The 17297-nt window shown below is 42.1% G+C and overlaps 3 protein-coding genes across 6 annotated transcripts; all 3 read right to left on the minus strand.

Annotated features, from left to right (window-relative positions):
* Positions 1-636: 636 nt before the first annotated feature.
* LOC119560578 (neuropeptide F receptor) lies at positions 637-10153 on the minus strand. 4 transcript variants are annotated; one of them, XM_037874102.1, is made up of 7 exons: positions 9023-10153; positions 8270-8485; positions 4942-5332; positions 4715-4884; positions 2569-3145; positions 2256-2499; positions 637-1211 (listed from the first exon to the last, which is right to left on the minus strand). In XM_037874102.1, exons 2-7 carry the CDS (start codon positions 8270-8272, stop codon positions 1196-1198), a joined length of 1401 nt encoding a protein of 466 aa, XP_037730030.1. In that variant the 5' UTR covers positions 8273-8485; positions 9023-10153; the 3' UTR covers positions 637-1195. The 4 variants fall into 4 exon arrangements, with proteins under 4 accessions (XP_037730030.1, XP_037730028.1, XP_037730027.1 ...); XM_037874100.1 differs by having other exon boundaries at positions 2256-3145; positions 9834-10153; XM_037874099.1 differs by having other exon boundaries at positions 2256-3145.
* Positions 10154-10625: 472 nt separating this feature from the next.
* LOC119560580 lies at positions 10626-11989 on the minus strand. Its single transcript, XM_037874103.1, has 2 exons — positions 10948-11989; positions 10626-10889 (listed from the first exon to the last, which is right to left on the minus strand). The coding sequence occupies exons 1-2, from the start codon at positions 11972-11974 to the stop codon at positions 10693-10695; spliced, it is 1224 nt and encodes a 407-aa protein (XP_037730031.1). The 5' UTR covers positions 11975-11989; the 3' UTR covers positions 10626-10692.
* A 1137-nt stretch (positions 11990-13126) lies between these two features.
* Positions 13127-14503, minus strand: LOC119560963. The gene is made up of 2 exons (XM_037874714.1): positions 13436-14503; positions 13127-13375 (listed from the first exon to the last, which is right to left on the minus strand). Exons 1-2 carry the CDS (start codon positions 14460-14462, stop codon positions 13179-13181), a joined length of 1224 nt encoding a protein of 407 aa, XP_037730642.1. The 5' UTR covers positions 14463-14503; the 3' UTR covers positions 13127-13178.
* Between the last annotated feature and the right edge of the window lie 2794 nt (positions 14504-17297).

Genomic DNA, 17297 nt, shown 5'->3' on the forward strand with positions numbered 1-17297 from the left:
TCACCTGTCGCCCATCAAGAGAACCTCACCCAATATGCGGTCTAATGAGTTTATTATTACCAAACCCGAGACTGCCACATTTGGGTACTCATTCAAGTTCCAATGGATGTGTTTTATATCATACTAGCACATATTTTTAAAGACAATCTATTTTGATTACCTAAATATACTACATCTGTAGACATTCTGGTTCTCCAACTTCCTTATGGCGGTGTCTCATAGTTCGCATGCTTGTGTACTATTTTTATGGGTCGTAGGTTTTTATGCTGCAGCTGCTTCAGGGTCTCGAACCCACAAAAGTGTCAAGGGTTAAGTGTTGGGCGGATCAGCTGCTGTTTATGGCTGTGGTTGTTAAACTGGTTAACACGGTGTCCCGTTTTGTTTAAAAATCTTTAAAGAGAACTTACCGATCTGCAACTTACTTACTTTTCTGCACAAAATCGTAGCATCCCACTTCATTTGCGTAAAAGCCCTAAGCTGCAACTAATTGATTTGGGGAAAAGCAATCAGAAATTCCTGGTAAATGAAAGCACACTTTGTGCAATTTAACAGGCATCTCTAATTGGCACTTCCCCAAAGCTCTTACTTAGAGAGATTTTTGCATTTTTCCAGTGAAACAGGACTATTATGCAGGACTTGTAAACAACATTTATTAAAATATTTTGTAGTTTTTGTGTAGCAGACATTGAAAGGATGTTTTTAGAGATGCTGACATTTACCTTAAATTTATCTTCTACAATTATGGACTATAATTTAGATAAGCTTATGCGAATTTTTAAGTTAACCTATCATTAGAGAATGGCAAACAGAACATCAATTATTTATAATCCTATGCTTAGATGATATGAAGACGTAGCTATGAGAAAAACGAAATTATTTCCTAGGAACTGTTTGAAGGGAACTTATTCGAGGTCTTAGGCGTATTCGACTTATCAAATACCCGAAATCCAATTGGGGGCTCAATCAATTACTTTCCGGCATTCGATATGAGAGTGATCAAACCATAGACTTTGTCCGACGTTGACGATGGAATAGATTACAGGTTTATACTTGTTGTGTCTTAACTTAGGTGTAACTCAGCTTGGCTTTGGATCACTGGACAATATGTGTTTTCTGTAAATTCTAAGAGCGAATTAGAAGTCGCGTCACTCAAAAGCCGCTCCAGCCGCCCGCTGCTCCAGGATTGATTGCCAATTTAGTACTGTTCCAAACTGAAAATGTGTCACAAAAAGCTGGGTCATAATCGATGGCTGCTCAAGGCAAATAATGTCACAACATGGCAACGACAAGAGTTACAGCCCGTCCAGGCAACGATAAAGGGAATTGTGAAGCGCATGCAAACACTGAGAAAAAGTATCAAGAAGTCATAGACGACCGGAAAGCAGTCATATTCGAGCCACAATAGAGAAAAACCCTTAAATCAGGAATCGATAAATAAATATAAATTCTTACATTTTTTAGGGTGGGATATTTTTGACTGTAGTAAAATGTTACAAACAAATACAGTATGGAACTTAAAGTTGGTAGAGAAAAGAATTTTATACATGAGGCATAGATAGTCTATAGTTACCTTTAATATGATTCTGTCTTTAAAGCAAATAAATTGGTCATAAATTTGTATACAAAATTTCTAAAACTAAAAGCTGGTAAAAATAATACTGATTTTAATGCCAATGGCACAAGCTACAAAAAATTGAATTTTTATCGATGATTATTACTAGTTAAGATTCTCGTAATAAGTAAGGCGCTATCCCAATCCTCGCCTAAAAACAGACTAAACCATCACTAAAATTCCATGTCTAAAGAGGCATTAAACCTCTCTTATAAGGAACTAAAATAAAAGATTGCAACAAAAATTGCCTAAAAAAGGGTCACCTAAAACACTGAATTTACTAAAATTTTGTTAACTTTAAATCGTATCAAAGCTGAGCGAAAAGAACTTTCTGAAGGGACATTTAACATTTTCGCGCGATCCCCACCAATATCCAACCTAATATTAAGTCTAAAGGAACTGTGTACCCAACTTTCCCGACCTAAGGGCACGCCTTTTCACTCAGTGTGCCCCGGAAATGGCAGTTGCAGTTGGAACAAGTGAAACGTGAAGGGAGCAGCAGCGGCGCTTGGAGCATGCAAATCCAATCAGCCCGAGGGCGCACAAAAGGACATGCACGCGTGTGTCCTGCGGAGGTGGGCGGTCACGGCCGTGGACATACAGACCGGACCTCGGGGACCTTAAGAGCTACCCTGTGCTTTACCGCGGCATCAGCTTGGTGACCTCCGAGGGCACGGGGTTGTGGTCCGTGAGGGCCACCGACTCGGTGATCGCGCTGCGCTGTCCGCCCTCCTGGTGGCCGGTCATGAAGTCGGTGGCCGCCAGACCGCCCTCGCCGCCGCCGACGGTGCCGCTCTGGGCGCCGCCCGGCCCCAGCAGCTTCAGCTCGCCCTTGGAGACATCGCCGCCCAACTTGCGACGCCTGCGGGCCGCCTGGACGTTGCAGCCTGTCGTATGACCGTTAAGAGCAACATTAGTGTCTGAGCAACGGCAGAGCAGTTCGTGAAATTCTTTACGGAAGTTGTCGTTGAGCCAGCCGTAGAGCAGCGGATTGGAGCAGGCGGAGCTCATGCCGATCATGTGGCAGATGGCGTAGCGCACCAGCATGCTCTGGGTGACCGGCGAGCGCTCCATGTCCGCGTACAGGTTGAAGAAGTTCAGCGGCAGCCAGGAGACGCCGAAGATGATCGCGATGCTGATCAGGAGGCAGTTGGTCCGCTTCATCCGCCGGCCGCGCTCCACCTTCCGCTGGGCGGAGGCCGCCTGCACGGCCACCACGGTGATGCGGCTCTTCAGCTTGTTGTAGATCCCGAAGTAGGCCACCGAGACGATCAGGATGGGCACCAGGTACTGGACGCACAGCGAGAAGATCGAGTAGTAGAAGCGCCCGTTGCGGGTTGGCCAGTCCTCGATGCAGTACGGGATCGTGTCCTGCAGCCCAATCTGCTGCAGCAGTGCCGGCGTGTCCGTGTTGATCAGCTCCTTGTAGACGAACAGCGGCGAGGCCAGCAGCAGGGACAGGGCCCAGATCCCCGCCAGGATCGTCACCGCGCCCACGAACTGCAGGCTATCCCGCGTGGGGTATACTATAACCTGGAAATAAAGTCAGGGGGTGACTCAGGGATAACACAGGGCTCTACTTTCTATGAAGCATGGTTCACTTTGTGAGGCCCTTCTTACCTAACCATACTGGGGAATCACTTATGTATTAGTTAAGATATCAAATATTTATTTCAGAGGATTCCTAGGCAGAATCCTCAGAAAACCCGCATAAAAATATCCCATTACATTACTATTCAGTAGAGGAACAATTATTTTTTTTTGCATATCCTAACAATATTCACTTTGAAATAAACAAGGATAATAACCATTCACAACGCTCTACCTATACCTTCTGCATTAGATTTCTGTTCTTATAAACAGTGATTTCATTGCTGATTACTGTAGTTGGCTACTTGAAACATGCATGTACAGTAAAGCGGTCCAAAAATGAAATCATCTTCTAGCCCCTTCGCATTGTAGATTACTGTCTGCAAAAAATGTATTCAAAAATTACCTTTTTTTTGGAGAAAAGATCTTGCAAAACGTCTTTGAAGTTTACTTAAAAATTACTCAAGCGTCTGTAGCCAGCCAGAACTTTTTTCCAAAAAAATCAATTCCTTTCACCCACTTTTTTAAGTCTCTTATCTCGGTCAATATGAATCCAAAACAAATTTAAGAAATAAAACCAAGTCATGGACTCCTATATGAAAATAATATATTTGTTCAAAGGCAACAGTGCGTATGAGTTACAAGCTTGTTTTTTAGCATACTTTAAAGACCTCGATGTGCACCGTATAAGCGGATGTCAGTAGGACCTTCAAAATTTCCATACAAATGTGGCCTTAATGTGGACATCTTAAAATACAGTAAAGCCCGTTCGCTCCTCTTTGTGTGTTTCCATAATGTCGAGACTTAATGTTCTTGAAGTCTAAGCCGACTGACCCTGAGTTCGGCTAAATCTTTTACTGAATTACCCCTGCTTGGTATTACTTGCTTTCCAAACGAGACCTTGTTTCTTAAAATACTCTCATTAAATTTTCGACTTTGCATATTCCCGGAATAAGAAGATTCGTTTATTAGCTTAAGCCATTTTAATCAAAAGATATTAATCACTCTGACCTCTAAACATCACCCCGATTTAATAGCTCTCTTTTCGCCATAATTTATAAAGTCTTTAAACATAGCCATATGTGGTGCAATTCTGTTCTGTGCAAAGCTTAATATTTTCTCATTTTCCTTCAACAGACTTATCTTAGTATTATGTTAATTTTTGTTTATCTACAATATGTGTTAACGACTCTGTTATAACAATGTTTATCCAATAACATTAATTTTTTATTAGCTTAACCCCTTTTAATCAACAGCTAACAAACCCTCTGACCTCCGTAAATCAGCCCGTTTTGATAGCTCTCGCCGTCTTAATAACTTTAATCGTGGGTTAAGCATTCCTGTAATCGCCAAATATGTACCCAGAGCCCATCGATTTTAGCTCAACGTCAAATTTAATGGTTACAAATTGAACCCATTCACCTCATTAATATCGGGACATGACATGCCCCATCCGATTAGCCCTATTTGCATACTAATGTGGGCATTAAAAAGGCTCGATCGAGGACTAACCTGGTATCTGTCGAAGGCGATGGCCGTTATGGATATTGTCGACACGAAAATGCAAAGTGCCTGCAGCATTGCAATCATTTTGCACAGGATGGAGCAGGAGCCGTAGGGCCAGTACTTGGACAGGATCTCCATCAAGGTCAGCGGCATAGTGACCAGGCAAAGCAGCAAGTCTGAAAGTCCGATCGGATGAGAACCAGATTTCCTCCCGTCCAGGTGTTTCAACTCACCCGATATGGCCAGGTTCAGGATGAAGAGATTGCGGGCAGTGCGCATGATGGGCTTCCGGACCACGGCGATGACCACCAGAGTGTTTCCCAGGGCCCCGAATAGAATCAATACGCCGTACATGCTGATGAGCATGTGGTACCAGGGGCTGTCCACCGCCCTGTTGCTGAGGAACCTATCGATGAGCACCGGGTCCAGCGGCCTGCTCGCAGACTCGTTCAGTTCCGAGGTGTTGATGGCCGTGGTGTTGAGGGCGTGGATGGTGCCCAGGTCGAGGTAATCCAGCGGATGCCTGTCGTCGAGGTAGCGGCCACTGTTGCTGCTGCTGGCATAGCCGCCCAGGTGCTCCCCGGCAGCCAGTTGCCCGGGCTCCGTCTGATTCATGCTGATTATCTGGCAAACAGAGATGGCAAACAGGCTCTCATTATTCCCCAAATCCGCAACGGAAATATTCAATTGTCAGGGGGGGCAGAAGGTGGGTGGGGGTGGGGCTGTCGGCAAACTTTGCGTGCCACATCACGTATGATTTATGAGATTGGCTTGCAGCACACGCCACACATTCCAGCTGGCTGCGAAAGGCAAATTCCGCTGGTTTATGGGGCCGCCTTTGTAAAATACGGGGCAATAATCGTATGAAAAGTTTGTTCGGTGCCAGTAGGGTGCCCAGCACCAAAGGATTCTATGGGCAACCGACATGAATGAAAGTTCTGACGCCTCTGTGGCAGGCAAGCACTTTGAGAAATTTAAGGTATGGCTATAAAAACCAAGAAATATGGTTATATTCTGTTAAAAAAATATATATTGCAATTTATTTATTTTAAACTATTTAAATATCCCTTATAAAAGTTTTAATATGTTACCAAATCAATAATAAAAATTAAATTCTTTACAAATTATTCATATGTCATAAAATATTAGAACTGATTTTTGGTTTGGCAAGATCAGCACGACCAAAAATGCTGTTTTCCTAAAAATATAATCGATTAAATAAAATGCATGGATAATTTAAATCAAAGGAAATCACGAAAAGTATATTTAAAATAATACTTTTTTAAACACATTAATAACATGGCTTGTATTATTTTCTAAAATATTGTCTAAAATTGTAGCTAAAAAATGTAACAAAACTTTCTCCCTCCTTGCTGACATCCGAATAGAGTGCATTTAGACTACACAACTTTTATCTTGATGGATAATCCATTTTCCAGTGCTCTATTTTAATAATTGAGTTGAGATCTCAGGGCATGATAAAAACTTCAAACGCCCTCGCTATCCGCCTTTAAATGCCTTTCTGAACACAGACAATGGCCTTGGCTCATGGGACTTGACTCGCAAATTATCTGCCACAGGATAACTTTCACAAGGAAAAATCGTTCGCTCGGTTTTGAAGTTTTGTCCGTTGTTTTATTTTTGCAAAATGTCCTACCATTGGTGTCAATTTATGCAGTAACTCAATTTAAAGCCCCCCTGCCAGGCTCAAGTTGGTTGGTTGTTTTCCCTCGTAAATATTCATGCATTACCCGGCGCCCTAATTTATGCAGCACATCAGGGCGAGATATGCACTTAATTGGAAAAAGTCAAAAGTGCTGTTCTCGGGAATTTGTTTGAAGCCTGGCATTTGTTGCCTGAACAATATATCTTGGAGCCGAGGGACAGCCGTCAATCCCAGATACAAATACAGATACAGATACAGGCAAGTTATAAATGACGACATTTGCTAAAAATAATGCTGTCATTTTATGCGCCGACTGGCTGCGCACTTGTCAGTATCGATAAAGCCGATGACCGAAGGTGGGCGAAACAGACTTATGGGGCGCCCAAAGGTAGGCTATGCCCCTGACAGCTGCGATAAATGAGGCGCTAATAAATCTCGCCAATCGGGGGATTAACTCGCCAGATACCAGATACAGGGGAATCGGAAACGAGCAGATCGGAGCAAGGCAGAGTTGCCATGGAAATTTAATTTCAAGTTGGCCGGCACTTAATTGACTAATATTTGCACTACCAACTTAAACATTGGAGCCTCGAGAGTTGGCCAGTCCTATATGGAAAGTCTGCCAACCGCAAACTGGTCAGTCAGCAAAATGGATGGGGTTCGGGTACGGGGGACTCCCCTTTCGCCCCAGGCGAAGACCTAATAAAAAAGTTTTCCCCCGCAAAAGAAGCAGTGAAAAACAGGCCGAAGTTGATCATCAATTTGTCGCAGAAGTTCCAATCACAGTCCGTACTCGAGTTTGAGGAATTGACTTCAAGGTGGAAATTGAATTTCCATGTATTTCTCCCCAAGGGAAAATCACTGCGCAGCTGCTTTCTCGGTTCGGTTGGGACACAGAACGGAAGTTGGTGTCGGGAGAATTATGTAAAGTAGCCTCAAGTCATCGGCAGTTGTCACAAATTTGGTATAATTTTCGGAGTACGAGTGCCTCCAGCCTTTCACTCCACTGGACACGCGGAGCGTGACAAAGGTTTTAAATGCCAGCCAGTTTTCAGGGGAATTCAAGTTCTATTCCAGCCTGCTGGCATTTCGACTCAGCTATTTTTGTGATTTATTTGTGGTGGGCCTCTTGTTTCACCCACTACAAGATGAATTTTATTGCCGCTTGTGCGATTTGTTTGCTCCGATTACCTAGTTACTGGCCCCTGCTGGCTGATGAATTTATCAGTTTGTGCCCAATAAGACACCCCTTTGCCTGCCCCCAGGATATATTCCTTATTAATTGAAGCCGATTTATTTTCCACATGGAAGTGGTAAGATCCGGCCGGAATTGGCCTCATCTATCCAGATGGTCAAGTCCAAATTGCAGTCTACGAAAGTGATGGGCTGTGCTTAAGCGAGTTCGAGACTGGGTTCCTTAGGAATAAATCATCTAAGCTGCTTAAGAGCTGAACGCAAATTCTCGCCCATTTGCCCAGGTCCTTTGCAAGTTAATCATGTTTTGTGTACCGTTTAACACTTCTTAAGTGTCAAAGAAAAGCCACAGAGTGCTGGGATAAAAATACAAATTCATAGTACCCGAAATCCTGTCTATGCGACTGTGTAACCAGGACAGCAATTATTGCGTAAATGGATATGCCTCCTCTCGACTTTTAAGCCTTCTCCATCGAGGAGGGAGCATTATTTTGAAATTTGTATGGTTCCTTCGCCAGCGAATTGGCCCCATTCGGGCTTGCACAGCCATATGGCCAAGTCAAAACCCAGACTGATTCCCCCCGAAGCAACTCGAACAAACTTTTTCATTTTAGGAACAAAGTAATTCCGTTCCGTTTGACATCTACTCCGAAATGGCTTCTTGAGCTGGCTTTAAGTATTTATATTGCAATTACACTCACCATCGTACCGCTCTGGCAATCTCCGCCGCCCTGGGGATATATACTATATACTATATAGTATCGTATTGTTCTTCCTGGTCGTCGGTTGTTGTTTTTTCTTCTGCGTGTGACACGAGTGACTCTCTGTTTTTGTGGCTGCTACAGCAGCAGTTGCTCATTTAGTTTCCAATTTGAAATGCACTCAAGGGACTTCCCTGTTGTCTTGCCGTCTTGAAACTATAAGAAATGAAAACATTTCTGCTAATGGAAGTTTTGGTGGGGGGATGGACACATCTAGCTCTTAATCTCCTCCGCCAAGCTGCTTGTCAGCATAATCAACTTAATTAAAATGCTTCAAAAATTCCCGAAATTCAGCAAACTTTGGCACACGGGTCCCAACTTCTTAATCCCTCGTGCAACAAACACACGGGCCCCAAGCTAAAAAGTTTGCACAAGATAGTTGCAGTTTTAAGTGCCTTCGGGGTTCCAGTTTTGCATGCATTGGTATGCATAACTTTTGGAACATTTTCCAGATTCTGACGCACATTGAGGATGTTTTTTCCCGGTTAAGCCATGCTCAGTTGAGCGTTAAACCCTTTTGGCTGTACTGAGTTTAAATTGACTCAGCAGCCTGAAAGGCAACTGTTCAGTTTTTAAGTGAACTTTACTTAACTTTAATAAAGTACTACCTTAAATTTGGTTAAAACAGTTAAAGCTATTACACCGTTTAATTTTAAAAGTACTTTAATATGTAAGTAATGAATCAATAATTACCAAACCGATTTTAAAATATGTTATACGTTCAGTACACACAATTAAAGGGTTTTTTTAATCACAAAAAATATCGCTCAGAAAATATTCTGATGGGAGCTGTTGAAATTCTTTAATTAAAGTCCAAAAAAAAAAACAATAAGCGGATTCAACGAACGCTCTGGCTTAATTATTTCACATATATTTGTTTGGCCTCAGATGGGTAATTCTTCATGTCACCATAGTTATAATTGCCGCAATATTCTTGTCCGTATTTTTTCATTAATGCACTAAATATGGCTTCAATATATGGCTGAAAATCAGCTTCATTATTCAGAGTCCATTAATAATGCCATTAAGCAAATTGCTTTTCGGTTTTCGGTATTTTGTGTTGAGCTGCACCACTCGTTTACATCTCATTACGCGCGATGCACATTCATTAATTTTCCATCTCCCTCAGTTTCCTGAGCACATCAACTGCCCCGTAGTTTCGTTAAATTATGATTTCTTCTTTCTGCCCGCACACGTCACTTGGCATTACAGTTTCGAAAGATTTGATTTCCCCGGAGACTCGCGGCGCAATAATATTTTCTTTCGATTAATTCGCAACTTGCAGCTCAGATTCATTGAAGCGCGTTCCGGAAAATAATCAAATTAAATGCCGACAACTGCGGAGCGTCCGGCAGGCAATTAGCGAGTTTCCGCGGCCCACTTTTGGGGCAGGCTACGAATGGTCATAAATGTCGGGTTCCGTGCGAAATCTTCACGCCTTCAACTTTTTAATGGCGGCACATTGTTGGAGAAACAAACACTAAACACTGAGTTGAGGGCATACCTCTCAGAAATCGGAATTCCCCGTAGATCCAAAGAGTTTTCGGTCTCTGTGTTCGGCCACCTCAGAATTCTGAATAAATATGCGGCCGCATTTTGATTATTTCGCCTCTTTCACGCGATTTTGTTACAATAAGTTTCGGTGTTTAGTTGGGCTGTTTACTGATCTCCGATAACCACACGCGTGCACAGTCAGCGACCATCTGTTGGCTTTCGGTGCGCATCGCCTGCTTATATAGCCTCGCCGCGCACTGTATATCCGCCTGATTCGCGATTCCCGGGAGCGCGTTGCGTATACGCCGCGTGGCACACAAGTCGCAACTGAGGGCGCCGCATTTGGTCAACAGGCCGTGGGCCCTCGCTTCCTGCTTTGTTTGGGTTTTGGGCCATCAGCTGTGCGGAGCTTTCTTATCACCGAAGCCGAGGGGTGGAAAAGCTCTGCACACTGGCTTCAGGGTTGTCGGAAATTCGCATCAAGCTCTCAGAATGTCTACCAGGGAACTTGAATCATTTGACATCTGTCTTTCCGCAATCGGCCCAGGCTAAAGGCTATCATACTTAATCATCCGCCGCCTAAAGTGACGCAAAAATGACGTAATGTGATACTTTAAAGCACTGCTGATAGCTTATCTTTAAAGTGCTCAAAAATGTAATTTGGTGTACAAACAATCTTAATCGCAAACTGGGAATAACAACACTCTCTCATTCAGACACCACAATAAATTGTACAGAATTGTACCCAATAAAGGGATAAAATGCTATTAAATATAAATAATGCTTTATAAATTCAATTCAGTGAAATTCAATTTTGGTATATTTATATTTAATATTTTTAACTTTTTAAATTAAAATAAACATCAAGGCTACTGCAGATCCAAGAGACCCTTACCATCCAGTATAGCTAAAAGTTTGGTTGCACTTCTGATCACAGCTTCGCTGGCGTAAACAGATGTCTGGTAACGAAGGCCTTCTGTTGTTTCCTTATAGAGACTTGAGAAGTCCGAGGTCTCCTCAGTGCCGTTGTAAATCATACAAGGCTTGAACATATGGGCCATAAGACCTGCGAAAGTATTTAGGTTTAGGCTATGTGTTTCGTTGATTAATTCTGCTTAACTTACTCATGAAACGGCGACGTTCGAACTGAAGCTGGTACTCCTCAAGGGTGGGAAATAGTCCCTTGTAGGAAAACTTTTCCAGGTTCGCCTTTAAGGCGTTGTAATGGTGCTCAACCAGTTCCGGTTCCTTGTCCCTCACTTCTTCCTTCAGGGAAGTGGTGAAGAAGTAATGCAAGTCGATGGTGGGGGAGGTGCAGTTGCTGAACTGAAAATCTATAGCCACGACAGTCTGGGGATTACCGGCATCATCGTACTGGAACATAATGTTGGTGGTCCAGCAATCGCCGTGGTTCAACGTCCTCAGATCACCATCACCCACATCGTAGACCCGAGCTCCGTACTCCATGATGTGGCTCCACAATTTTTCCAGCTTGTCGCCATAAGTTTGCTTCAGATTCGGATGGGCATTTATGAACCGCAAAAAAGCCCGAAACAAACCCGTAAAGACCTCAGAATAGGCCTTTTTGTCACGCGAAAAGAAGTGGGTGAAGAAGCACTTGGTCAGTAGCTCAGGATGGCGCTGTTGCAGGATTATGGATGCAGCATGGAACTTGGCCAGCATTTCCAGAGTCAGCTTAGTGTGAGCCAGATCCAACTGCTTCACTCGGTCCGCATTAACGAACTTGTACGGCGCCAGATCCTCTAGAATCATGGTGCTGTACTCCCGATCCACGGCGATGGCGTCTGCAGTGAGCTTTCCGTCCAGACCAGCTTCCTGCAGCAGTTCCTTCAACTTCGGAAGGACGAACTCGTACATGTCCATCTCCCGGGTGTAGAGTTCGTACTCGAAGAACACCTCCGCCTGGGGCACGTCCTCGGGCAGGGCCTGCTTCACGATGAAGGTCTTTTTCAGAACCGATCCATCGCCCAGCTGGTAGTCTACATAGATTCGGGTCATGACGCCCACGAAGTTCTCACCTTTTCCGGTCGCCGGCTTGACCAAGAGTTTCAGGACCATCAGCTGATCGTCCATGCAGTAAGTCCTCAGCCTGGACTGCAAGTACTCCTCGGTTAGCCAGTTGGGTAGCATTGTTTACGTGTTGCGGTTTCTCGAGCTTCTGACGTCTTAGCTCCGGTGCTCACGTTTATATTATGACGAAATGGGGATCTTATCGGGGACTATTATAGTGCAGCCGCGATAAGCTTTGTAATGGCAATTTGTGCGCTATCTCTAGTCTCGAGTGAATTCTCAGTTATACAAGGTCATTGTGAGATTGCGAATTGTACAGTGCCCAGTCACTCTCCCTAGGTTCTGCTTGACACTCGCCTAGTCATTCCCATTCTCGAACACTTTATTGAGTCGAATTCCAAATCTACAATCTTCATTTTTGCTTGTTCGAATAAAAAAGAAGTGATAATAGGGCTGCAGATAACAGAGATAGTACTAACCTAATTTGCCAATTCAAAAGTTGTATACCCTTGCAGATTACGCAAACTAAAGTATTACAATACAAAGATTGTCTTTTATACAAAATATAAAATACCGGCGGTCAAGCGCCTCACAGTTGGCCAAGGGTTGGCCGCGTTCCTCACTTATTGTCGAATAAGTGCCCGATTTTTTCATCTTTTGGCGAAAGATATTAACAAATATAAAAAAAAATTTTAATGTGGGAGCCACAAACTTGTGCGATTTGCGGGCGTTAGAGTGGGCTCGGCACTCGGCTGAAGCAAACTTGGGCTTCATAGACAATTTGAAAATGTGAGTGCTTTGCAGAACATAGCCTTATGGGCGATTGTGGGCGTTTGTAGATCAAGTACTATATATACTTTGTGCGATCGGATAATAATTATTCTACCGGTTACATACAGTTTTTATGCTACAATACAAATTTTAACTGAAATGTATGCTCTACCATCGCCTATCAATTGACAAAAAAAATGTTGCCACGCTGACTCTAAAGACCACAATTTGAACGCCAGAATACATTTTTATTCAGAAATGTATTGTATGTACTCTTCCGCCCACAAGCCATCAAAAACCATGGACCTTTATAAAGAATGTATACGCGAATTCATCGACCCCAAATAAGAATTACATTTCGACATCGCTGTTTTTCATATTTCTGGTACATTGGTGTTAATTTTAAGGAAAATTTTCTTCAAGATCCGTACAGTTAAAAAATTAACAAGGGATTCAAATTAACAGCAGGACAAGATACAACAAATTATAAGAGAAAATGGCTTAAACACTCAAAACATATTTATTATATTACTCAGTAACTAACAGTCTTATTTTAATGAGCATCCAATAAGCCCTTGGCATCAAGAACGGGTAATATTGTGTCAATTCTTCTCTGAATCTCTTCATTTTCATACATCGAGTCCTGGAACTTAATGCCCCCTGGAGTGTCCTGATAGAGATTTATGAACTCGCAGTCCTCGCTGCCTGTATATACCATGATCGGTTGAAATACGTTTGCAATAATTACACCTGCGAAATAAAAATACTTGTTTGAGCCAGAGTATAGGTATGCCTTCTTTTGAAACCTACTCAAAAATCGACGTCTCTCGAATTGGAGCTGATACTCAAACAGGCTGGGAAAGATCCCTTTGTAAGAAAGTGCCTCTAAGGTCTTCTTCAAAGCGTAATAATGGTACTGCACAAGCTCCAATTCCTTCGCCTTTACGTCGACCTTTAGCGAGGTACTGAAGAAGTAATGCAAATCGACCACCGGGGATGTTACGGTGCTGAACTGGAAGTCAATGGGCACGACAGTAGTGGGATTGCCCTCATCATCGTACAAATACATCACGTTTGTGGTCCAACAATCGCCGTGAACTAATGTCTGCAGGTCCTTCTCTCCCACGTCCACAGAGCGGGCGGCGTAATCCATTAAATTGGTAAGTATATGCTCCAACTTGTCTGCGTAGCGGTTCTTCAGACTCGGCTTGGTCTTGACATACCTGATGAATGCCCTAAACAGACCCACGAAGACCTCCCCGTAACCCTTTTTGTCTCTTGAAAAGAAGTGCGATGCGTAGTTCCGACTCAGAAGATCAGGTTCGCGTTGGTTCAGAACAATAGCTGCGGCATGGAACTTAGCCAGCATGTCCAATACTAGCTTGGTGTGAACCATGTCCAGTTGCTTTACTCTATCCGCATTCGTGTATCGAAGGGGCGCCAGATCCTCGAGGATCATGATGGTGCGTTCCCGATCAACGATTATGGCCTCCGCCATCAGTTTTTCGTTGAAGCCGGCCTCTTGAAGAATTTTGGCCATTTTAGGCAGGACAATGTCGTACATCTCCAGCTCCCGGTTGTAAACATCATACTCCGCGAAGATATTCGCCTGGGGAGCATCCGATGGAACGGCTTGCTTCAATATGTAGGATTTCTTTAGCTCAGCTCCATCTCCCTGCTCAAAGTCCACATAGATACGGGTCATAACGCCCACAAAGTTCTCCCCTTTCTCCGTTGCTGGCTTGGCCCAGACCTTCTGGACTCGCAACTGATTGTCCTTGTAAAAGCGCTTTAGTGCCTTCTGGATATACTCCTCCGTTAGCCAATCAGGTAGCATGGTGACTGTTTCTCGGGCACTGCAATCTGACGAACATGAGCTCACAGCATCTGGACTAACGTTTATATTCAGTCCAAACCTTTGTCTTATCAGTAAAGCCTGTTAATAGGCACGATAAGCGACGTAACCCTATTAGATGCCGGAGCTAATTAGTATATTGTCTCCTTTAAATCAGTTTTCTGTTCATCTGTACAAACGCGAGTGCAGCTTTTATAGCCAGAAATCATGACTGGCAGATTTAATCTTTCAAGTCATCCAGGTAACGTTTTATAACTGTGCTTTTCTTCATTCCTAGGGTCGTTCTTTTGTCCGTACTGTAAATTTTCCTTAAGCTGATGCTTGGAGAAATTTTAACAGACGATTTGTCGGTATTCATTTTCTTGCCCGCACTTGAAAGCCCTTTATGTCAGTTCTAACCACAAACTTCATTGATTTGAGGGCGATAGAGGGGGAAAAAATAGCAGAACAATCAATAGGTATTGACGAAACAAAAATTCGATGCGCAGGAATCTCTAGAACCCTAAGGCGTTCAAAAATCACCATTCCTACGGAAAGATAGACGAACGGACGAGCAATTATTTTTTTTCGAAATTTACAATTAAACAAAAACACCTTTTAATGAGGTAAGGGGTCGTGACGATCGCACCTTCAACATAAAAAAGATCTGATATACAATTTTGTGACGAAAATTGATTGTACATTGACTAAATAAATACACTATTGAAAATGTTTTCATTCTTCCCGCTTCAGCAAAATATATAAGCTTCTCGCATTCAAAGATATTTGCTATTGCAGCGTGCCGAATGAAAACATTTACTTAACATTTACTTAGATAACATCACAGTAGATTTTAATTTCTTCATGTATATATGTATAGTAGTCGCCATCGCAGAGATAATATGTAAATATTTAAATGGAATTTTTATTTTATTTGCTTGACGATTAATTAATTGTAATGAAGGGGAAAAGACACTCAGGCGCAAAAACGTTACGTTCCATAATCTTTATCGAATACATCAAATAGTCTTAATTTAAAAGTTACAGATTACCGTTTATTGACTTAAGATCATTATGCAGTTTAATAGCGTTGACGAATAATTAACTCTTTAGATCTTCTCGGTCATTTAGATTTTCAAACACGAGACTTAATCATTGGCAACCGAATTATCTTGATTAATTAAAAAAAAAACTGCACGTGAAAATGTTATATAAAATTGTAAATAAAAATTTATTGTGTTTTAGTTTGAAAAAAACTATGTAGACTTATACTAGTCTCTCTGTATTACAAACGGAATGCAACTTAAATATTCTTCAATATCTTCAGTACCAATTAAATATCTTTATAAGCAAACTCAAAATTTACAGACACGCAATCCTTTTATATATGAGGATGTTAATGATGATAAGGAAGTTAAGGAGGTAAATAAGGTTCAAGCTACTATGTTAAAATAGTTTAAGAGATGTATTATGTTATGTATTTTTTTCAGCTCATTAAGCCTGACGCAACGCATTTAAATCTCGTTTTTCTCGAATTCAAGTCTTGGAAATAGGTAACAACAGTACCTCAACAAGAAGAAGCGCTAAAGTAGAGTCTCTCGACTATCAGATACCCGTTTCTCTGTTTCAACTTTCAAATGAACTTAAACTTCATCGACGGTGTATAAAGGGCTGATTTTTGGCTAAAAACCCCTGTGTAACTTTTTTAATAAACTACCCAGCTAGATAAACGGCTTGTATTTTGTAATATTTGAAGTTTCTGACTTTTTTAGCTGCCCAGCTTAACTGCAAAGGTCATACATTTTGATCCCATTCGATATCACCCCTTTTCATTTCTACTAAAATGTAAACGTAACATATATGGATATATATATATATATTTATGTATATCTGGCAGTTGTTGGAAAGGCACCAAAGTGCAGCGTTTTGTTGGCCTCGCATCATGCCATAAATAAGAGCAAACAGATGAATGTGCGCACTGATATTTGCCCGGCTAAACCATTAACATGTGTAGTCAGGAGATAGCAGCCAGTTGGCCCGAACTGGACTTAAGTGGCATTAGGTGTTCCTGGGCCGGCGAATTAAGCCTATTGATTATGGGGCGTGCGTAGTTGGTTGGTTAAACAATTGGCATGGCTTCTTGCGAGTTCGAACCAAATTGTACTGCAAACAAAGGCGGGCCTCTGTTAAGAAGCTGGTAAACATCGGGCCAAAAAAAGCAGCCAGCACATAGTATTTTCATTCTGGGCCAGCTGTTCGAGGGGAAGAGTTAGAACGCCGTGTTTGCTTGTGGCATAAACAAAATGCAAAAATAACAGATAAATCTATATTGGAAGCCGATGTATATCATTGTATTTGTCAGCTGAGAAGTTATTCGTGGAAATTTATTTAACTTATGAATCGATAATGTTGAAAACGGAGATGACAATATTTTTACACCCGGTTCTCGTAAATAAAAGGGTACATTAGAAGGGTATAAAGATTAAGTATTAATATTCTTGGTCAGGAGCACTAACCTAGTCGATGTACTAGATCTACTATCTTTTTCAAAATGCACTGGAACTTAGTTTTATTTAAAATTTGCCCGTTACGGGTATCTCATTGTCGAGAGACTCGTCTATAGCGTTTCTTCTTGTTTCTTTCTATATCTTACCAGAAATTAAAAGCCGCAATTAAAAGCCCGGTTTTTGACACCCACCCACCCTCATATAACCAAAGGCAATCAAAATATTATATTTCTTTATTCGATTTTTTTATTATTCTAATTACAAAATACTAAAATATAAGGTCAAATTAAATGGCATTAACTGAGATACCCATATGTTTTAGTACTCTGTG

This window comes from Drosophila subpulchrella, unplaced genomic scaffold, assembly GCF_014743375.2.
Source record: "Drosophila subpulchrella strain 33 F10 #4 breed RU33 unplaced genomic scaffold, RU_Dsub_v1.1 Primary Assembly Seq354, whole genome shotgun sequence".
Lineage (NCBI taxonomy): Eukaryota > Metazoa > Arthropoda > Insecta > Diptera > Drosophilidae > Drosophila > Drosophila subpulchrella.